This window comes from Bos grunniens, chromosome 18 (assembly GCF_055505025.1).
Source record: "Bos grunniens cultivar Pamir isolate PY7600 chromosome 18, Bosgru_T2T1.0, whole genome shotgun sequence".
NCBI classification, from domain to species: Eukaryota; Metazoa; Chordata; class Mammalia; order Artiodactyla; family Bovidae; genus Bos; species Bos grunniens.
The window spans coordinates 62,032,606-62,055,141 of NC_141182.1; the positions used below are offsets into that span (position 1 = coordinate 62,032,606).

Consider the following 22,536-nt stretch of genomic DNA (forward strand, 5'->3'; position numbering starts at 1 on the left):
GTCTCATTCTCCAAGGTCCTTTAGTTTTGCTTCACCCAAGCTGTTGTTCCAGCCTCCTCCTTGGACTACCTTACCTGCAGCCCACCTTGCCCCAGGAGGGTGCCTTGCTTACAACATCCGGATCTGGTCCTGTTCTCTTCTGCTCAAATCCTTCCATATCACGCTCCACATTGCCCAAAGGTAACACCAAACCCCCTCCGTCAAGGCCTTCAGGATCTGACCCTGCCTGAATTCCCACTCTCAGCTCCATTTTACCCTCAGTGCTAAGCTCCCTGACACACATGGTCAACAGAACACTTCCAAGAAGATGAAATGAATTACTCCTGCCACGAATCTCTGTCCCACAGAAGGTCATCCTGTCAGGTTTCTCCAGGACGATCACAAATACATAAGTAGCATGATTTGGGGGCAAATTCAAGGATCGTGCAACCCATTTTCTCCACCTACAGCCGCAAAAGCAATTGGGAAGAGATACTGCAAAAAGAGGAAGGGTCCTGCTGGAGGCGGGGGAGGGCTATCTAGAGCAGGCTTATGCCCTTTTGGGGAGGAAAAGTCTCCACTGTCCACCCCGGAATTCGGACCTAAATCAATCCCCACCTTTTCGAACGGCGTCTCCCTCCCCACCCCACGCTTGACCCTCTTCTGGAATGCACCAGGACAGCTGTGGGACCAAGGGTGATATGCTGGCAATTCGAGAAGAACCCAAGCCGAACTAGAACAGAGCGTGGTGGGGCTCCTAGGTCCGTTTTCGGGGCCACCCCCCGCCCCCTGTCCTCTGATCCTGGGGGACGGCGGACGCCTGGAAGGGGCTGGAAAGCCAGTGGCCCCCACGTTGGGGGTTTAGTACTCGGATTCGCTGACTCCCCGACCCCCACGAGTCCTAAGGAACGTGCAGTAGACGTCTCGCGCCCCAGGCTCGCCGCAGCGCCACGCCCCATTTCGCGGATCATGCCGGGAGAGAAAGTTCTCAGCCGCGATGCCAGAACAGCCGATCCGCAGGCCCAGACTACAAGTCCCAGAGTGCATTGCGCCTCGCAACCCCGGCCCGGCCGTGGTTGCCCTTGGCAACAGAACCTGTCACTCCTCCCCTCCCACCCCCAAGGAGCCGGAACTGGGAAGCGCTCTGGAGCCGGGGGAGGGACAGACTGCCACCAGAGAGAGGCAGACTCTGGTAGGGAGACGGAGGGGAAGACAGGAGGAAACCTGACCGGGCCAAACGTTCGGAGAGACCCTCCCAACCCCCGGACGGAAATGCCCAGGGTATTTCAGAGCCGGTGGGGGGCGACAGACTCAATCAGTGAGAGACGTGGAGCGAAGGAAAGACCTTCCACCCCCCCCACCCCCCCACCCCCGCCCCCCGTCCCCAAGCTGAGAGGGATTCACAGAGACAGAGAGACATACAGAGTGGGTGAAGAAGGGACAAAAAGATAGAGCTGGAGAGGGGAGAAGGAAAAGGAGAGAGATCAGCTTAAATATTCAGAGAGAGACCCCCAGCGATGGATAGAGATTCAGAGTCAGAGAGTGGTCAGAGAGGAACAAGCACAGAGGAACGGAGAGGGACAGAGAGAAAGCATCTGCAAAGACAAGGGGAGAGAAATGCAAAGAACCAGAAAGAAGAGAACATAGAGAATGAGACAGGGAGAGAGACACCGATTGACTCTCAAAGAGAAAGACACGGAGGAAAGGGGAAACAAAGCTCCACAGAGACAGAGACAGGGAGGAAGAAGAAGAGATTCAGGGAGACAGACTTGGGAGTGAGAGGGAGAGACACCCCAAGACCCAGGAGTGGGGGGGTGGTCCACAGGAGGAGTGACAAATGTAGATGGAGACACACAGCGAAGAAGAAAGAGAAATAAAAACAGAAATTCTCAGAGACAAGGAAAGGAACCCAGACCCAACCAGAGAAACAGAGAGAAAGCTATAGGGATACAGGGAGAGGAACAGAGGCCGAGGGAAAGGGACACTCCCGGAGGGAGACACAGACGTACAAAAATCACAAGAAGCCCAGAGGGAGAACTCGAGACTTGGGTGACATCCGAAAAAGTGAGACGCCAAGACTCCCTCCTGCTCACCGTTGGATCTCAGCACCAATACAAAGTTTGTACAATGAAACGGAGACAGTCAGACGGAGATCCTAGCGGAGCTGCCGTGGGCTCACAGGAGTCGCCGCGGCACCCTGGAGGGGGTCGGGACTGGGCTTGCGGCAGATTGGGGAGGGGGCAGGGCACAGCTCAGAGGATGCCCTCCCCCCACCCTTCACCCGGCCTCCGGAGTGGGTGTGCGCACGTGTGTGTGTGTGTTGGAGACGGAGGGAATAGTCCCTGGGCTCTCTAGGAAGGGGGTTGGGGGACGCCTTTAAGCCGAAACCCCGCCCCTCGGTCGTCATGGCAACGCCTCCCCCCGCCCGGGGCTCCCACATTTCAGCAGGTGCCGGAGCCGGAGCTCCCACCACCGCCGCCGCCCGTGCCTCCGGCTCCTCCGCGCCCGTGCTCTCGGCTCTCGCTCCCCCTGGCGGAGCCGGCGCGCCCCGGGGCTCCGCTCCCGGCCCCGCGCGCTCGGCTCCTGGAGGTGCCTCGCCCCTCTCACTCCCACCGCGGCATCTCCCGCCGGCTCTTCTGTCCTGCCGAGCCTCCGGCTAGTCGCCCTTCCACCTGTTTCCCCAGACAGGCAGGATCCCGGTCCCTGCTACGTTCCGGGGGCCATGTCCGGCCTGGGCCCCGGCGGAGGCGATTCAGAGGGCGGACCCCGGCCCCTGTTCTGCAGAAAGGGGGCTCTGAGGCAGAAGGTGGTCCATGAGGTCAAGAGCCACAAGTTCACCGCTCGCTTCTTCAAGCAGCCGACCTTCTGCAGCCACTGCACTGACTTCATATGGTGAGGGAGGGGGCTGAGGCCCCGGGGGATGGGGACCCTTAATGAGCAGGAAAGAGGGGGTTGCGGCCCTGGCTCCTGGCTCCAGGCTGGGCACGGGTTAGGGGCCGGCACTCCTGGGTCAGAGAGAGCGAGGCGGGGGTCCTGGCCTTCCGGGTCCGAAGGAACAGGCTGGGGGCCTGGGCTCCTGAGTCTGAAAGAAGAGGGACACGGACGAAGGGGACAGGATTTCGGGGTCCTGAGAAGAGGAGGCTAGCTGGGGTTCAGACTCCTGGGTCCGACGGGAGGGGGTGGGAGTACTCGGGCCTCCCACGACCTGCAGAGGAGAGGGGGTCCAGCACCCTTTTCTGCACTGACTTCAGATCCTTGACTCTCACAGGGGGATTGGAAAACAGGGTCTGCAATGTCAAGGTAAGAGCAGGGGACCTGGACTCCTGGGACCCTCGGGAGGGTGGAGGCTGGGGACCCGCAGCCTAGGCTGCTTGACACACGTGTTCGCTGGTCCCCAGAGAGGCGCGGGGGAGCGCGGGGCGGGGGGTGTGGCAGAGACATTGCCTGCAGTGGTGGGGGGAGCTCTGACGGCGGGGCCACCGCGGAGGTGGCACTGGGGGCCCCTCCCTCGGCCGGCTCCAGGTGGGGACAGATATTTGGGGAATCTGTTGCCATGGGAACAGGGAGATTTGGAAAAGGGGAGCTGAAGGGGGGGCTGGAGATGCAAAGTCAGAGCCCCCCCCCCCAGGCTGCCATTGCCATGACAACACCACCCGTCCTAGGAAGGGGCAGGCCGGGTGGGGTCACCGATGGGCGGGTGGGGGCTGGGTGGGGCAGGCAGATATGGGGGCCGGGGGAGGGGGGGCGAGTCCTAAAGTACCAGCTGCTACTGCTGAGAGCAGAGTGAGTCAGGGAGGGGGGCGGGCCGTCGGCGTCGCCCCCAGACTCACTTCTGCCCAAGTTGATGCTCTTTCTCCGTTCTGTTGAAGGACCTCTCTGTGTCTCCTCCCTTCTAGTCTGCCTGCCTCTCTCTTCACTTTTTAATCTCTGTCCGTGGATCCTGCTTTCTCTCTCTGTCTCCATTTCTGCCCTCTCTGTGTCTCCCTGTCTCTCTCTCTGTCTCTGCCTCTGTGTCTCTGTCTCGTCTTTGGCTGTGTGTAGGCACTGGGCGCTCTGTGTTTCTCTGTTTCTGTGATTCTCTGCATCTCTGTTTCTCTGTCTGGGTCCACCTTTAGAATCTCTGTCTCTCAGTGTCTATCTGTCTCTCTCTGCCTGTTAAGGTCTCTGATTTTCTCTGTATTGAACCCTATGGAGATCCCTCTCTCCTGGGTTTCTTTCTGTCTGGGTCTCCCCTCTTTCTGATTTTCTGTCCACTGGGGTCTCTCTCTGCTCTGGATTTCTATGATTTTCGCCTTCAGTCTGCAGTTTTGTGGTTCATCGACGATGCCACGAGTTTGTGACCTTCGAGTGTCCAGGCGCTGGGAAGGGCCCCCAGACGGACGTGAGTGCCCGGACACCCGGTTCTCCCTCCTCGGGCCGCGCCCCCCCCCTCACCCCCTCGGCGTCCGTCCCAATTTCTCCTGCTATTTTTAAGGCTGGGAGGGAAGGGGGGCTGGAGAGATAGGGAGAGCTAGTCTGGCCCAGATTCCCTGCCCTTGGCCTGGAAAGGGGGAATGAGAGGGGACCGAGACTGGCTGGGGACCCAGGTGGGGGACAGAGAGGAGGCCTGGTGAGGGGACCTCGGCACTGGAGAAGGTTGGCTGTGATCCAGGAGTCAAGAGATTTAGAAAGCAGAAGGATGAGGGGCAGAGAGAGAGACAGAGAGGGAAATTGATGCAAGCACTGAGATCCTGAGATAAGACAGAGAGAGAACGCCCAGAGATGCAGAAAAAAAAGAGACCCAGGCAGATTGGGGGAGGGGGGAGAAAGCAAGAGCAGTGGAACAGAGTCAGCAACATGGGAGGAAGGAAAAGGGAACCCAGAAAGACTGGGAGAGACAAACTCAGAGACGGAGGGGCAGACACTCAGAAAGGTTCACTAGGGTAGAAAATGGTAGATACAGGAAACTGCTTAGCAGGTACCGAGAGAAGGAAACCCAAGAGATCTTGTCATGTACACGCACACACATATATCCACTTATAGATGCCCCCTGTGTGTGCGCCGTGCACACAGACACCCATGTGCACACACACGGATGCATATTAGACCCCTGTGTTCACACACACACACAAATTCCCCCATGTTGCACACACATTTGTGCATGCACACGTCCCCCATGTACACACACACAGAAACAGACAACCATTCTCTCCCTCCTCTCCGCCCCCAACATCAAGGGGCTAACAAGAACTGTCCACCCTCCATGCCCACCCCTGATCCCTCCTGCACTCTCTGTCTGGCCCTGGGGCTCCTCTCTGTGAGCCTCAGTTTCACCCTCTATAAAGTGGGGTGACCATCTGGTGCTGACCTGGAGAACTTTCCGGCATGATGGAAGCATTCTGTATCTTTGTTGTCCAGCTGCCGACCACCGTAGCTAGCCGCCGAGGGATGGAAGTTTAAAATCCTGCTTGGTTTAGTCGCTAAGTCGTGTCGGGCTCTTTGCGACCCCCTTGTACTGTAACCCACCAGGCTCCTCTGTCCATGGGATTCTCCAGGCAAGAATACTGGAGTGGGTTGCCATTTTCTTCTCCAAAAAATCCTGCTTAATTTGAATTAATAAATAGCCACCTGTAGGATTTCCCTGATCCAATGGTTGACTCCACACTCCCACTGGAGATGGCAGAGGTTCAATCCCTGGTCAGGGAACTAAGATCCCACATGCCACGCAGAGCAGCCAAAAAAAAAGAAACAGCCGCCTATAGTTAGGGCTCCCGTGTGGGATAGGCATCAATCTAGACGCCCCCAGGCTTGTTTTGACAGTTTAGTGAAGTCAGGCAGCATGAGACTAGCCCAGGGTTTGACACAGAGTTGGAGACGGTTTTATGGTTAGCAGATGGAGAAAGAGGCGGATTGAGAAAGAGAGAGAGCACACCACGGAAGTCCACGAGGCATTTTGCCAGCTTGTCAGGTCAAGACAACTGAAGTTTAGAGGATAGGACTTCCGAGAACAAGGTTGAGCTCCACTGTCTCCCAGCACCTATATGTATTATTTGCTGCCTTCACCCGTCCAGCTCCAGCACCACCAAACACTCGCATCTGATTTACCCAGGGCTCATTGCGTGCACTTAACAGGGATCTTGTATCTAGCGTAAGAATGAATCTTCTCAACAGCTTATAAAGTTAGGTATTGTTCCTGTCCCCATCTAACGGAGGCTATTGGGCCAGGACACCTGGGCTTGAGTCCCACCTGCACCGCGTTTTGGTTCTGTGACCTTCCAGAAGTTAATTTCCCTCTCTGTTAATTTACAGACAGTTCCTTGTCTGTAAAATGGGGTTTAATAACCACACCCTTATCTGATAGGATTGTTTTAAGGACTGAATGAGCCAACTCCTTGGGTATGAATACCTGGTATGTAGCAAAAGGCAAAATACTAATTTTTATCATTGTAAAATTGTTACTATTCTTGTTGAGGAAACAAAGGGAAATAGTGTGGACAAGGCCTTTCCTCTGTATCTGGCTTTCTTTTTTCTCTGTGAAGCATTAAGCTTTTATTCTTGTCAGCAACACAGATCAAGGGCTTAAGAAGTGCTCAGGGCTCAAGATGCATGATTGCATTCCGTTTGCACAAGAACTCTTTCAGGGAGGGCTCATGGTCCCATTTTATGGGGAGGCTCCCTGAATTTCTCAAAAGGGTGGTGTGAGGGAAGATCACACAGCTGGGTCGTGGGCAGAGTCAAAATCTGAACCCTAATCTTCCTAATCGGAACGCCAGTACTGTCTCCTTTTTTAATAGCTACTTTCACCCTGAGAATAACCACAGCAGCTCCCATGTCAGGTACCCTGCTGGGAATTTTCAGCCACAGCAGCTCATTTCATGTGGCAGGAACACTGGGAGCTCGGGTCAGCTGAAGGTCTTTAGAGGTTCAGAGCATGCAACTGCCAACACCTTTCCCCACCCAAGTACAATTCAATCCCCACTAAACTTCAAAATAAAATCCTAAGAAGATCTTGAATGTTCACCCTATAAAACTCTTGCAATGCACTCATAGAAAATCGAATCTGGGTCTCCTGCATTGCAGGCAGATTCTTTACCATCTGAGCCACCAGGGAAGCTCCAAAGTGTTCGTCACTCATTTGTGTCTGACTCTTTCCGACCCCATGCACTGTAGCCCACCAGGCTCCTCTGTCCATGGAACTCTCCAGACAAAAATACTGGAGTGGATACCCATTCCTGTCTCCAAGGGATCTCTCCCACCCCTAAATCAAACCCAGGTTTGATTTGCACTGCAGGCAGATTCTTTACTATTGGAGCCACCAAGGAAGCCTGCTTAGAAAAATGCAAATATCAAATTATTTCATACTCAGACATTGCTGAGGGTGGAAGGAGAAATGCTTTTCCTGGTGTCTTAAATTCATGCTTAATTGGAATTGAGCTATAAGCACTGCTTCAAGAGATAGATTGTTTATTTCCATTGGGCAGATCAAGACACTGAGGCTCAAAATGGGGCATGTACCTGAAATCACACGAATGGGAAATGGCCCAGCTCTTGATTAAACCCAGGGCTACGTGGGGACTGCAATCAAATCGCTAGTAATAACCATGGCCGTGATGATAGTAGTAACACTACCAAGCACATTTAACCAGACCCTGCTGTGTGGTTTACACTTAATCTTTGGGATACCTGGGTCCCTAAAACTGAAAGGGCATAGTCTGCATCCCACAAGGGGCTCAGAGAAGGCTGGTCATCATTGAGCAGACATTGAAAGAAGCTGACCATGAATAATCCGGGGTTCATGGTGGCCCACACGTCCTCAGAGAACAGCTTGTGGAAGACCATGGGGTAGGGACTGTGGGATCTTGGAAGCCTCCACTTCCTTCAGATTCTTCCCATATTCCACCTTGTTGGTACAACCTTCCTTGATCACTCTATTTCACATTTCAATCCCCCCTGCATCCCTAATAATGTGCATTCTCTGCTCCATCTTTGTCCAGAGCACCTATATCCATACCTCATACTATATATTCTAAGATTTTTTAATGGGGACTATTTGTTAAAGTCTTTATGGAATTTTGTCACAATATTGCTTCTGTCTTGTGTTTTGATTTTTTGGCCCCAAGGCATGTGGGTCTTAGCTCCCTCACCAGGGATGGAACAGGTACCCCCTGCACTGGAAGGCAGAGTCTTAACCACTGCACCACCAGGGAAGGCCCTATATATTTTATTTGTCGTGTTCATTTTCTGTCTCCCTCCACTAGAAAGTAAAGTCCACACGGACTGCAGTTTTTATTGGCTTTGCTCAGGGGCTGGGTCGTCGCACCAAGAAAGTGCCAGGCACACAGTAGGTGCTCCATAAATACTGGAGAGTGAATGATGAGGCGGAAGAGCAGGAAGCCTGGGAGAGCAGGGCTGAAGAGGAAGAGCGGTGGGGGCGGGGGAGTGGGTGGGGGCGGTGCTTGTTCAGGACCCCCTCTGGCCCGCCTTCTGACCGGCTCCTTCCGACCGCCCCCCACGCCAGGATCCCCGGAACAAGCACAAGTTCCGTCTGCACAGCTACAGCAGCCCCACCTTCTGCGACCACTGTGGCTCCCTGCTTTACGGGCTGGTGCACCAGGGCATGAAGTGTTCTTGTGAGTCTGCGAACCCAGCGCTTCGCGGCCCCTGCAAAGGCGCAGAGTCTGGGTCTCGAGTAACGCGCGTGGTGGTGGGGGGAGCGTGGAGGAGGGGAAGTGGGGTCTGGAGTTGAAGGCGGGACCCACAGTCCCACCTCCCAGTTCTGTCCCCCCGCCACCAGGCTGCGAGATGAACGTGCACCGGCGCTGTGTGCGCAGCGTGCCCTCTCTGTGCGGCGTGGACCACACAGAGCGCCGGGGCCGCCTGCAGCTGGAGATCCGGGCGCCCACTTCCGACGAGATCCACGTTACGGGTGAGACCCCGCCTCCTCGCCTGGCCCCGCCCCTTTCATCCCAGGGACTGGGTCCAGTCCACCCGAGCTGCCCACCCACTCTCACCGACCCAGGAAAGCCACGCCCCCTCACAAAGGTCACGCCCACACTGCTGACCCCGCCTGCACAGGCTGAGCCACCCGGCCATGCCCCTTTCTGCTCGAGGCCCCTGGTCTCCAGCCTTGCCTCTCATGATGGCTGTTGTAGGCATCAAGGTCCTGGGGGTGGAGGCGGGTGCGGACGAGAGAAGAACTGGTCCCAAGTGAGGTTCCGATTTAATACATGGCTTCCCAAGTGGCACAGGAGACATAAGAGCCCTGGGTTCCATCCCTGGGTTGAGAAGATTTCCCGGAGGAGGGCATGGGAACCCACTCCAGTATTCTTGTCTGGAGAAACTCATGGACAGAGGAGCCTGGCGGGCTACAGTCCATGGGGTCGCAGAGTCGGACATGACTGAAGTGATTTAGCATGCACGCATTGGTGATATGGCCAGGATCCTAAGGGAGCCAGGGGCTTTGGATTTGATTTCTGGGTCACTGGCTGAGGAGAGGGCTTCATGCCCCATCTTCTGGGTACTGGAGAAGTAAAAGATTTTTTAAAAAAAGAAAGAAAAGGAAACAAAAAACATGGGTTATGGAAGAGGAAGTTGAAAGATTGGAAGTCGTGACTGCTGGCTGGGGGAAGGCTCCAGGGCCTCTCCCTGGATCTTAACCCCATCTGCCCTCCTTCACCTACCCCCTCAGTTGGCGAGGCCCGGAACCTCATCCCAATGGACCCCAACGGTCTCTCCGATCCCTATGTGAAGCTGAAGCTCATCCCAGACCCTCGGAATTTGACCAAGCAGAAGACCCGCACGGTGAAAGCTACGCTAAACCCTGTGTGGAACGAGACCTTTGTGTTGTGAGTCTCGGCTGCAGGGGAGGCCCATTGATGACTAACAGAGAACGGTCTGAGAGTCCTAGTGGCCCACAAGACTACAGAGAGCAGGTGTTAGGATAGGAGGAGCCCCGCAAAGGGAGAAGAAGGCGGTGGGAGGAGAAAATGAAGTGACTGAGGAAGAGGGATGGAGACACAGAAGGTGACCGTTTTAGAGCTAAGACAGAGATCAGAGAGATTAGACAGACCCTGAGACTCAGAGGAAGAAACATAAACCCAGGGAGAGACACAGACGGCATGGGGCGGGGTGTGATAGGTGGGCGGCAGGAAGAGAAAGAGAAGCCAACTGAGAGAAAGACAGAAGGACGGTTCTGGAGGGAGAATAGGAGAGATCCGGAGAGAAAAGCCCAGAGGCAGAGATGCGAAAGACCAGGGAGGGGGGCTGAGAGAGCCGTCTAGGTTGACTTCGGGCCAAGGCGGGGACAGGGACCCTCTTCGGGAGGACTAGGGGTGGGAAGACACTCCGCAGAGCAGGAAAGAGGCCCCAGCTCAGGAGGTTTGCCGGCTCCTCCAGCATCGAGGATACGGAGGTCGGGGAGCCACTAGCTGGCCCCTCACTGCGCCCCGCTCTCCCCGCAGCAACCTGAAGCCGGGGGACGTGGAGCGCCGGCTCAGCGTGGAGGTGTGGGACTGGGACCGGACCTCCCGAAACGACTTCATGGGCGCCATGTCCTTCGGCGTCTCGGAGCTGCTCAAGGCGCCGGTGGACGGCTGGTGAGGGGCGGGCGGGGGCGGGGCTCGGCGCCGACACCCGCGCCTCCATCCCCGGGGCTGTGGTCTCTCTCCGCCCGGACGCCATCGTCTCGGCCTCCCTGGGCTGTTTTAACCTTTTCCCCCGTCCCTCTCTTCTTATCTCACTCTTTCTTTCGCTATTTCCGTCTCTCCATCTCTTACCCCCTTTTGATGTCTCTGCCTCTCCCTTGGGTGCCCGCCCCCCATCCGTCTTCCCAACCTCCCCCCTCCCTCCCGCTCTGGTCTCCGTCTGTATGTCAGGTACAAGTTACTGAACCAGGAGGAGGGCGAGTATTACAATGTGCCGGTGGCTGACGCCGACAACTGCAACCTCCTCCAGAAGTTCGAGGTACCCAGACCCCGACTTCCCCAGCCCCCAACCCCCCGGGGAGCGCAACCTCCCACAGTTCAGAGCTGGCCTTCCCCAGACTCCATCACTGCTTGCCAACTGATCCGGGACGAAAATTCCCAGAAGACCCTGGAGTTCTTTCTGCTTTTCTAAGGGAGTGCTGGGAATTAGAATTCCCATCCATCCCCAGGACTTCCCGGGTGGCGCTAGTGGTAAAGAATCCTCCTGCCAATACAGGAAACACAGGAGAGGCGGGTTCAATTCTGGGTCGGGAAGATCCCCTGGAGGACATGGCAACCGACTCCAGTACTCTTGCCTGGAAAACCCCATGGACAGAAGAGCTGGGTGGGCTACAGTCCATTGGGTCGCTAAGAGTCGGACACGACTGAGCAACTAACACGCACACACATCCATCCCCATGGCTTGGGGATCGAGGGGTCCCTCTCCCCTGCTTTAGGGCCATCGCCTACCCCTCCCAGGAGGCTCTGACTCTGACTTTCTTCTCTCTCAGGCCTGTAACTACCCCCTGGAACTATACGAGGTGAGAAAAGCCAGAGGCTTGGGTTGGAGGCAGCTTCAGTCCTGTGGTCTGTATCTCATCCCTCTCATATCTGTCTGCATTTCCACATGTGTGGGTGGAACTCGTACCATTCCTAGGTCTTGTATTTGCTGAGTAATTGGAGTGCTCTGGAGGTCAGTCTGACCCTCAGGCAACCCCTAAAGGTAGGGACAGCATCACAGATTCCTTAGATCCAAGGGCCCACAGTCCTGAGGCTCTAGGGCCCTGTAGCTATCAATTCTGGGTCCCGTGTTTCTGGCATTCCATGGGCTGTGGGGCCTGGCTCTGGAATTCTGTGGTCTGTCATTCTGGGCCTGTGGTTCTCGGATTCTGTGGCGACACTTCTGTTTCTTCCTGGCACTGAAGGAGGAACAGAGCTCTAGGGGATGTAGGTCCAAAACAGGGTTCTCTCTGCCACCTCCACCTCCCAAGGCAAGTGTATTTATGCCGATCGCGTTGCAGTCTTCAGCGTTACTATTGTTGGGGAATGGTAGGAGGACCACAGCCGATGGGAGGATCCTGGTAACCCTGCTGCTACTGGTACCCTTGGGGAGCTTCCATCGTGCCCTGACTCCCCTCTGGGCTGAATCAACCTTGGGGAGCAAAGTTCAGGATCTTACCAAGGCCTTACCCAGCCTCCCCACCCCCCCAGCTCCCCACCCCACTGCGCGCCTCTCCATGAGGCGGCCAGTAGCATCTGTCATTCCACCCTGTAAAGGTTCAGGAAAGGGGCTCTCGCAGACCCAGGCCCTTCTCTGTTCCTGACTTTGTGGGTGTGTCCCCCCTCGAGTGGCCCCTAAGGACCCTCTCTTGTTGGGTGAAGACCGTGCAGGGCCACCCCCAGAACAGCGTCAGCCTGTGAACTGGAAAAGCCAAAGGCGTCTGAGGAATTCCCAAGGGCGAGCTGTGGTGTGTCTGGGGCACTTTCGGTTTCACAGGTTTCCTGCCCAGGACAATCCCTGGGTCGGGAAGAGAAGATCCCCTGGAGGAGGAAACAGCAACCCACTCCAGTATTCTTGCCTGGAGAATCCCATCGACAGAGAAGGTCTGGCGGGCTACAGTCCCTGGGGTCACAAGAGTCGGACACGACTTAGCGACTAAGCTACCAGGGCACCCAGGAAGCACAAGGTTAACCCAGTCTGGCAGGGGCTGGGGGAGGTGATCAGGGAGGACTTTCCTGAGGAAGGGACACCCGAATTGCTCCTTGAGTTTTTCTGTCCATTTCTCACTGTGGCCTTTCTCTCCTCCATTGGTTTTTGGTGTGTTTTTTTTTGTTTTTTCGCTTCCTGAACACCTATTTCCTGAACTTTTACGTAAGTCATGCCCTATTCTGGGAGTAGAATCAGGCCATTCCCTGGGGAGCTCCACTTTCAATGAAAGTTACAGATAGAGAAGGAATGTATTTGATCATGGAGATGGCCTCCGGCACTGGGGAGTCCTAAACCTCTGGCAAGACCTGAGCAAGTCAGAGAAAAACTTCATCAACAGGAAGTACAGGATTCCCTGGGTAAAGGAGAAGGAGGACAGATTTCCAGGCCAAGGAAGGAACAGGTGCCCTCTCTCTCTCTTCCCTGGTCGCTCAGACAGTAGAGAATCTGCCTTGCAGCGCAGGGGACGTAGGTTGACCCCTGGGTGGGAAAGATTCCCTGGAGAAGAGAAGGGCAAACCCACTCCAGTATTCTTGCCTGCAGAATTCCATGGACAGAGAAATCTGGCAGGCTACAGTCCATGGGGTCCCAAAGAATCGGCTATGACTGAGCGACTAACACTTTCACTCTGGCATTGCTTCTTTCAAAACAACATATTTTTACTTGAGCCCTCTGTGTGCCAGGCATGGTTCTAATCACTGGGGATATAGCAGCAAACAAGAAGAGAGAGGGAAAAAAGTACACTCCTGCTCTCCTGGGAGGAAGACATTAAACAAAATAAAGGCGCTGATGATCCTGTTAGAGAAAAAGAAGCGCTAAAGATAGGGAGTGCTGTTCGGTGAGATTTTACAATAAGCGGGGAAGGCTTCACCGATAAAGTAACCACTGGGCAAAGACGGAAAGGAGATGAAATAGTGAGCCATAAGGATGGCGGAGAGCCTTCCCAGTGGAGGGAAGGTCACATGCAAAGGCCCTGAGGTGGGAGCAAGCCAGCAATGTCTGGGTTCAATCCCTAGGCAGGGAACTAGATCCCATGTGCCGCAGCTAAGACCTAGTGCACCTACATAAGTTCATTTTTTAAGTAATTAAATAGACCAAGTGAGATGGGAGGCCACTAAAGGTGGCCCAAGATGGTTTTGATTTGGACAAGAGGACTGCCTCAGTGTCGAGAGCTGACAGTAGGAGGAGGAAGAAGGCATCGGGGAGGCTGGCCCAGGGAGGCAATTATGGTAAGCGTGTTCAGGTTCTGGATGTGCTCTGAAGTTAGAAGCACTGGACCTGCATTCAGCACTCAACTCCAGACCCAAGCCACCTGCTGGGTGATGGTGGAGAGGCACAAAGGAGGGAGACACAGTCTCTGGCATTAATGAGTTTTGATTTCTGGCTCTGCTTTTTACCTGCTGTGTGACTGTGTGACTTTTTACCTGCTGTGTGACTTACCTTCTCTAAGATGGGAGATCGGGTGGTGGTGCTGATGGGGAGGATTGATGGCATATAGTAAGCTGTCTAAGTGCTAGCTGAATACCAGACTCCCCAGGCAAGCATGCTGAGTCTCTTCAGTTGTGTCCGACACTTGAGACTGAAGCCTGCCAGGCTCTTATGTCCATGGGATTTCCCAGGCAAGAATCCTGGAGTGGGTTGCCATGCCCTCCTCCAGGGGATCTTCCCGACCCAGGGATTGAACTCACATCTCTGATGTCTCCTGCATCGTCAGGCAGGTTCTTTACCAGTAGTGCCACCTGGGAAGTCCAGTGTTAACCGTTCAGTCATGTCCAACTCTTTGCGAACCCATGGACTGTAGCTTGCCAGCCCCTTCTGACCATGAGATTCTCCAGGCAAGAATACTGGAGTGGGTTGCCATTTCCTTCTTCAGGGGATCTTCCTGACCCAGGGATCAAACCCAGGTCTCCTACATTGTAGGCAGAGTCTTTACTGTCTGAGCCACAAAGAAAGCCCAATAAAACCTGCAGGCTATGGGTGAAGTCAGAAAAAGTCCTAAACCAAAGATGGGTGTGGAAACAGCGTTTCTTCTCTCTCCATCTTTCCATTTCTGTCTCTCTCCCCTTCTCTTTTTTCCCTGGATACTGTCTCTCTGAGGGGCACCCCCTTGCCCCCTTCCGGGGTCTGACTAGCTCTGCATGTCTTCCCTTTCTCACAGAGGGTGCGGACGGGTCCCTCTTCATCTCCCATCCCCTCCCCATCCCCCAGTCCCACCGACTCCAAGCGCTGTTTCTTCGGGGCCAGCCCTGGACGACTGCACATCTCCGACTTCAGCTTCCTCATGGTTCTAGGAAAAGGCAGTTTTGGGAAGGTTGGATTCTTGGGGCTCTGGGGGAGGGGTCGGGTTTCTTAGAGATGAAATCAGGGTTGGGGCGGGGGAAACTAGGCTTCTGAGCCCCAAAGATGGTTTGATGGTGCCTCTGAGTTCCTGGAGAAGAGAGGCCTAAAGATATGGATACTTGCCCTGAAGGAGTAGCTGGCCACGTCAGAGCACCTGGTCCCCCGTGAGTGAGAGGGGGGACCCGGGATTCTGTTTTTTTGTCTCCTTGAAAGGGAAGGCTAGGGACCAGCGCTCTGGGTTCCCAAGATGGACTGGGCCTCTGTCCCTAGGTGATGCTGGCCGAGCGCCGGGGCTCCGATGAGCTCTACGCCATCAAGATCCTGAAGAAAGACGTGATCGTCCAGGATGACGACGTGGACTGCACCCTGGTGGAGAAACGCGTGCTGGCTCTGGGGGGCCGAGGCCCGGGAGGCCGGCCGCACTTCCTCACCCAGCTTCACTCCACCTTCCAGACCCCGGTGCGAAAGGATGGGGCCTCAGGCTGGCTCAGGGGCCCTACCTCATCTCCACCACCGCCCCCCCGCCCCGCCCCGCCCCGCAACCCCCTAGATACACTCAGCACTGGATTTGAGAGTCTGAGTTTGGGGGAGGGCAGAAGACCTCAGTGGACTCTGAAGGGGCGTGGCCGGCTCCTCAGTGGGTGTGGCCAGCACCCAGGGGGCTTGGAGGGCGTGGCCAGAGCACCTGGAGCCTGAGTGGGCGTGGTCTGAACTCCCTAGGGGTTGAGTGGGTGTTTCTGGAGTACTGGGTTCTGGAGTAAAGGAGTGCGTGGAGAACGTCTCCTGAGTGAGCTTGCCTACAACTGGGCTCTGCGTGATGAGGCTGTCACTCGTGGGTTCTTAGTTAAGGAGTCATCAGAAATAAGGCGTTTCCGAAGACTGAAATGGGACAACAAGTCAGAACTGTCAGAGGTTAGAGAGGGCGTGACTCTACTTTGAAGAGCTCTGAGTGGGCGTAGCCAGCTTCCTGGATTTTTTTTTTTTTTTTTGATTGGGAATTCCCTTCTGGTCTAGAGGTTAGTACTCCATACTTGCACTGCAGGGGGCCTGGTTCGATCCCTGGTTGGGGAATTAAGATCCCCGCAAGCCGGCAAGGTGCAGCCAAAAATTAAAAAGTAATTTAAAAATTAGTATCATTCACAAGTGAAGTCTGAACAGCTTTGGTCCCTAGCAGGTGGCCAAGACTGGATGTGTGAGTGAGTGGATATGGAAAGAGGTTTCAGTTTTCCTGAGATTTCAAGCAAATGGTGGACCTCAATCTTAAATCCTGGGAAGGGAGGAGGGGAACACCCAACAGTTCAGAGTAACAGAGGATGGAGTGGGTGGAGATTCTGTGATGGCAGGTAGGCGTGGACAGTTGCTCTGGATTTCTGATTGCATGGGCCCAGAGCCTTCTGCGTTGGTCTAGAGTGGGCAGGAATGGACGTTTCCCTCCCCTGGTGGGCGTGCCCTTGCCTCTAAGCCCCCGTCCACCCCCTCCCCAGGATCGCCTGTATTTTGTGATGGAGTATGTCACCGGGGGCGACTTGATGTACCACATTCAACAGCTGGGCAAGTTTAAGGAACCCCACGCAGCGTAAGTCTTGGCCAAGAGAGGAGGGTGGGGGGAAAGCGAAAGGGAGCGGTGTCCCGCCTCTGGCTTCCTGACCCCGCCCCCCGTCCCCTCCTCCAGGTTCTACGCTGCAGAAATCGCCATCGGCCTCTTCTTCCTCCATAACCAGGGCATTATCTATCGGTGAGCAGCCCTGGGCTTTCAGTGGAGAGAATCGGACCCCCTAGAAGGGAAGGGATTCAAATTTCACGGCTCCAGGCTGTTGAACTCTCTCCCCTTCCTGCAATTCCTACCCACTGCACCCCAACCCACCCACAGGGACCTGAAACTGGACAACGTGATGCTGGATGCCGAAGGACACATCAAAATCACCGACTTCGGCATGTGTAAGGAGAACGTCTTTCCCGGGAGTACCACTCGCACCTTCTGCGGGACCCCGGACTACATAGCCCCCGAGGTAACCCCACCTCCGCCGCTCTTAGTGCTCTCCATGCTCGCTGCGTGGATATGCCTGGGAGGCTAGTGTTCGTAATGTGGCGAACTGACCCCGGGGTCTTCACGGGAGTCATGGACTGTTCCAACCATGTTGAGTGTTGTAAGTGTGCAGGTCTGGGTCTCTAAATAGGCAAAGTGGGCAGGACTTGTGGGTGAATGTTCCGAAAGAGCAGGACCCCCTTTAGGGATTCTGGAGAACAGGACCTGTTATTGGACCGTTCTAAGAAGCTGGGGGAAGAGTCCCAGTGTACTCTGAGGGGGTGGGGCCCATCCCACTAGAACATTAGGCTTGTGGAGGCTGTCCCTTGAATATTTCAAGTGGGCAAGAATCTGCTCTTTGCTGGGGAGGTGGGGCTAATGATCTGACTGAACATAAGCAGACTAAGAGCAGGTCCCGACTTTTCTCCTTGGGAGAGGTGGGGTTGATGCTGCTGTCCTTGACCTTTCCTGGTGACTCTGTGCTACTGCCTGAGTAACCAGTGCCAATGGTTTCAAAACATAGCTGCTGATCAGCATCACCTGGGAAGATGTTGAAAAATACACACACTTCCTGCCTCTGACTCTGGTCTGTTGTGGCTGGAATTCTTCAGGGCTGGCAACAACTATCTTTAAGCAATCAAGAATCTAGTATGTGTCCAGATTTAAGACTCTCTGGTCTCTGAAGTTCTGTGCTGTGCACCTGACATTGTAAGGAGAGAGTTCAGTTATCTAGATGTTCTAGAGGGTGGGCGGAACTTGCAACTTAGTGCTTAGCTCGACTTTATATTGGAACCAAAGGAATGTTCTGAGTAGGTAGAATCTGCTTCTCAAATGTTCCAAAGGATGGAGCCAAAGCGTTCTGAGTGGGAAAAGTTTGTGCTGAAAGCATTTAAAGTTGGGTAGGGTTTCCAGGTGGTGAAGCTAGAGGGGCCCACGTTTTCTTAAAACACAATGACCGTTGCTCACCTTCCTCCCTCTCTTGCTAGATCATTGCCTACCAACCCTATGGGAAGTCTGTGGATTGGTGGTCCTTTGGGGTTCTGCTCTACGAGATGTTGGCGGGACAGGTAAGGGATGCCGGGGAGAGGCTGGTTTGGCTAATGGCAACACAGAAGGGGTGCCACCTGTTACATGGCCTGTCTCAGGAGGAGCAGGTCAGGAAGGGTTGTCTTTAGGCTGAGTGTAGGAAGCTGTGGGGACGTCCGTCAAATAGAAGAGAGCTCTCCATGGTTCTGAAACATTAACTTCCCACAGGCTGGGGGGTTCTTCCCCCTTTTTGTGTCTTGGACCCCTTTCTCAGAACAATGCTTTTAAATACATGAAATAAGACAATAGCATTACGGAAGAAGTCAATCATATTGAAATCTGGCTATCAAAATGTTAAAGGCTTAATTGAATATAATTTAACCAAGTAAATAAATTTAACTGTGTATGGTTGTCTAAGGGTATTAGAATATGGACTTATATGTGACTTCCTACTAATGAACTAAATGGTATTAAATAGTAATATCTCACAGGAATAGGAAGTAAGTAGGAAGGCCTGTCAGTAATTTTAAAGTAGAGATGACTGGGGGTTTTTTGGTTTGCTTTTTTTTTTTTTGAGATATCTGCAACTCTTATATGATAAGAAAATATCGGTGATTTCCATCAGTGATAAAGTCACAACTACTACTGCTGGGGTTTCTTTCCTACATTTATAAGGCCGAATTTCAATTTTAGATTCCAAAAAGTAAGGATGCATGTTTTTTTCCCATCCAAATTCAAGGACGCCCCACTCAGTTGTAGAAACAGACTCCCTAGACCCCACATTAGAATCTTTGTCTGGATACTGCTTTTCCAAATCCAAGAAGACTGGAGGCCACTCATCCAGCCAAGAAAGTGCTTTTACAGTTTTTTCCTGCAGTTTTTCTCTCTTCTATTTAAATGACACATTGCCTAATTAACACCTTGCTGATTTACATAGCAGATAAAGAGAGACAGAGCAGCAAAGAGGTGCAGAGAGCTGAAGCATCTGAGATAGAAAACAAGAGCCTCTGAGAGTGGGAAAGACATAGCTTTAGCGGTCTGGTCACGTTTTTCTCTAGCAATTCGGGACCCCCCCCCCACCCCGGGGCGGGCTCTGCTTGTGGTGGGCAGTGAGGGCAGGAAGGTGGGGCCAGGTAGTCAGGCCTCTGACTCTTTAACGCCTCTACTTTCTTAGCCCCCCTTTGATGGAGAAGACGAGGAGGAGCTGTTTCAAGCCATCATGGAACAAACTGTCACCTACCCCAAGTCGCTTTCCCGGGAAGCTGTGGCCATCTGCAAGGGGGTGAGAGCCCCCTGACTTCCAGATTCTCCAGGCCAAGCACCTACACGCCCCACGGCTGCCATCCAGGACTGCCCACGCAGTGTCTCTGCACATTAGGAAAAGGCTCCCACTCCTCAAGTCGGTTTACTTCCATCTGCTGAAAAAGTTTATATAGCACACTGATCTTGTTAGAACAATCACATCCTGCCTTGCTGCCCCAGGCAGTCCAAGGGCAGCCTCTACCCTGTCCTGTGTTTCCCTCCCGCCCCCCAGCTCCGGGCAGGCAGCGCTGAGCCGAGTGGGTCAGTCGAACCTAACTCCTGCCACTTTTCCTCCAGTGGGATCTGGGGCAAGTCACCAAAACTCTGGGAGCCACCGTCTCCTCCTCCGGGGTTGTGGTGTTAAGGCAGGAGAAGGAGCCTAGCCTACAGCAGTTGTTAGCAGGCTTCTGCTTCGAGCTCCTGTCTCCACGTCTCTCTGACCACATCTCTCTCTCTCGGCTTTTGTCCCATTCCTCTGCCTCCATCTGCACATGATGGGGCTTTCTGTGTCATTGCCTTGTTTTTTTTTTCTTTTTCTGTGTCCTTCGGGATCTCTGTTCACCTTTTCCATCTTCGTCCTCCTCTTTCTGGGTCTCTATTACCTTCTCACCAACCCCTCTTCACACACACACACACAATCCTCCTGGGTCTCTCTCATCTTCTTTTTCTGGGTCTCCATCTTCCCCTTTCTCTGAGTCTCCTCCTTCATATGGGGTCTTCATCCCTCTCTCTGGGTGCTTGTTTCCTGGGTCTCCACCCTCCTCTCTTTGTGGGCTTCCGTCTCTCCCACCCCTTCCCATCTTCTCCCTTCTCTCTTCTCCTACCTCCTCCTCCCTTCTCTGTTCTCCCCACTGAGTCTTTCCCTCTTTCTGGGTCTCTGTTCCCCCTTTTCTCTGGGTCTTCTCTCTTCCACCTTCTCCTTCTCTGCCACTTTCCCTCTGGGATGTTTTCCCCGATCGTCTTCCTCTCTTTCTGGGTTCTCTGCCGCTCACACCTTCACATCCTGATCTTGCTCCTTTCTTTGTCTGTCCCTGGGTCTCTGGGTTTGAGTTTCATTTACCCCATCTCATTTATCCCCCCTTCTCCTCTTTCTCTCTTCCTCTCTTTACCCCCTCATCTCTGCACCGCGCCCTCCCCCCACTGTTGGTTCTTCTCTTTCTGGACCTCCGTGCTTGTCTCTCCCTATTCCTCCTTCCTCGTCTTCCCCTCCACCCCCGTCTTTCTCTGGGCCTCCTTGTCTGGGACTCTGTTTGTCTGTCCGTCTCTCTCTGTGTTCCCTGCAGTTCCTCACCAAGCACCCGGCCAAGCGCCTGGGCTCAGGCCCCGATGGAGAGCCCACCATCCGCGCTCACGGCTTTTTCCGCTGGATCGACTGGGACAGGCTGGAACGATTAGAGATCGCGCCTCCGTTCAGACCCCGCCCGGTCAGTCCCCTCCCGGGAACACCATGCTGGCCCCTAAGAGGGTGGACCAGCCACGCGTTCCGACGCTTCACGTTTCCCTCCCGGTGTTTTCCACAGTGTGGCCGCAGCGGCGAGAACTTCGACAAGTTCTTCACTCGGGCGGCGCCGGCGCTGACACCCCCTGACCGCCTGGTTCTGGCCAGCATCGACCAGGCTGAGTTCCAGGGCTTCACCTATGTCAACCCGGATTTCGTGCACCCGGATGCCCGCAGCCCCATCAGCCCAACGCCTGTGCCAGTCATGTAATCCCACCTGCCGCCACCAGGCGTCCCCACGGCTCCCTCCTCCGCCCCGGCTTTGGCCCTCGCCTCACCATGCCACCCGCCTTTCCAATTCTAGATATGGCTCCCCAGCGTTCTGGCCTCTGCCCCGCCCCCCGGGTTCTAGCCGCCCCGCCCAAGCGTTCCTGGCTTTCCGCACTCCCAATACAATCTCTAGAGTCTTACCGTGTGCTAGATTTTGCTGCTGTTGAGCCCTAGATTCTGACCTGCCTGAGCGTCCTGGACTCTGTTCCATCAACTTACAGAACTGCCAACACCATCCCAATTCTTCTTTTTTTGTTTTGTTTTGTTTTTCCTTCTTCTTCCTGGGAAATAGTCTCATGGGATGGGCTGTTCTAGACTAGGATTCCAGAACATCCCCCCACCTCCGAGGCCCCTCCCACCTCCGCTCCAGTTCCAGAGTAAGTGGGAGGCTGTGCCCCCTTGCTCCAGTGCCCCTGTTCTGCGCTCTAGGGATTCCTGGGACATACGGAAGATATTCCCCGCCCCTGTTCTCTGTCAGCTTTTGTCCTAGGCTCCCCCACCCCTAGACCCATCACGCATGGCTCCTCCAGTCCTGCTCGGAACCCCACCTCTACCCAAATGCCTGCCACTCTCGGGACTCTCCGTGCCCCCTCTTCCGCCCAGCCACAACTGCTGGAGAATAAATTTGGGATGCTTATGTTCAAGTGTTTGGATGTTTTTCTTCTAAACTTAGAGAATGAAGGGGGATGGAGGTGGGACAATGACTGTACATAGAAACACACACACACACATACAGAGGCTGAGTAGAGGCTGCAGAGAGAGAGGAGGGAAACGCAGAGACCCATAAAGTGAGAGAAGATACCCACAGCATGACAGCAAACAGCAGAGACCCAGAGAAAGCAGAGACACAAAGAGAGGACCAAAGTGGACATGTGAGGGAAAAGGCAGTTGTACGCACAGACAACTGAGCGTGTCAGGCAGAGATCGGGAGCACAGAGACACAAGCACGCACCCATTTGCCCAGAGCAAGGTAAAGCTCCCAGGCACACACAGGACACGCTGAGACCCGGAGGCCGGGAAGTCGGAAGAGGGAGGAGGAAAGGCAGCCCTGCCATTAAGAGACCTTACGACAGAGAAACCTGTGAGCTTAAGGATCCGCGACGTGAGGCGAAGGGCGGACGGACGCACCCTGCGGGCGTCTTTCCCTTGACCCACTTGCGAGTGAGGGGCGTGGAGAGGACAGTCCCAATAGACTACACTTCCCAGCAGACCCTGTGGCAGACCCTCCCCCCAGGCGCGGCCCCCGCCGCCGCCAGGACTGATGGGAAGTGTAGTTCCTGGATATGGGGACAGGCCCGCGGAACGGTGTGCTTCTGTCTGCGTTTGGAGGGGACTGAGCCCCAAAGCTTCACAGGCTCCCTCGGGGAGCTCCGGCGTCTCCTCGTCCCCGCAGACTCCTGGGTTCCCGAGACTCGGTCTAGCTGGATGCTGGGGCTCCCCCTGTCTC

The 22,536-nt window shown here is 54.7% G+C and overlaps 1 protein-coding gene and 1 long non-coding RNA gene across 5 annotated transcripts; one reads left to right on the forward strand and one right to left on the reverse strand.

Moving 5' to 3' along the window:
• The first annotated feature begins 875 nt into the window (after nucleotides 1-875).
• Nucleotides 876-21,733, forward strand: PRKCG (protein kinase C gamma). Of its 4 annotated transcripts, none has more exons than XM_086349727.1 (19): nucleotides 1,010-1,171; nucleotides 2,664-2,871; nucleotides 3,248-3,279; nucleotides 4,278-4,360; nucleotides 8,477-8,588; nucleotides 8,753-8,884; nucleotides 9,647-9,803; nucleotides 10,419-10,553; nucleotides 10,833-10,920; nucleotides 11,432-11,461; nucleotides 14,786-14,938; nucleotides 15,238-15,426; nucleotides 16,452-16,543; nucleotides 16,640-16,702; nucleotides 16,838-16,976; nucleotides 17,980-18,060; nucleotides 19,194-19,301; nucleotides 20,605-20,745; nucleotides 20,842-21,733. In XM_086349727.1, the coding sequence occupies exons 2-19, from the start codon at nucleotides 2,702-2,704 to the stop codon at nucleotides 21,028-21,030; spliced, it is 2,094 nt and encodes a 697-aa protein (XP_086205853.1). In that variant the 5' UTR covers nucleotides 1,010-1,171; nucleotides 2,664-2,701; the 3' UTR covers nucleotides 21,031-21,733. The 4 variants fall into 4 exon arrangements, with proteins under 4 accessions (XP_086205856.1, XP_086205853.1, XP_086205854.1 ...); XM_086349728.1 differs by having other exon boundaries at nucleotides 1,126-1,260; XM_086349729.1 differs by lacking the exons at nucleotides 1,010-1,171; nucleotides 2,664-2,871; nucleotides 3,248-3,279; nucleotides 10,833-10,920; nucleotides 11,432-11,461 and having other exon boundaries at nucleotides 4,282-4,360.
• On the reverse strand, nucleotides 9,167-10,533 carry LOC147354585 (uncharacterized). Its single transcript, XR_015145204.1, has 2 exons — nucleotides 10,423-10,533; nucleotides 9,167-9,478 (listed from the first exon to the last, which is right to left on the reverse strand). It is a non-coding gene; the product is annotated as an uncharacterized LOC147354585 (long non-coding RNA).
• Nucleotides 21,734-22,536: the final 803 nt, after the last annotated feature.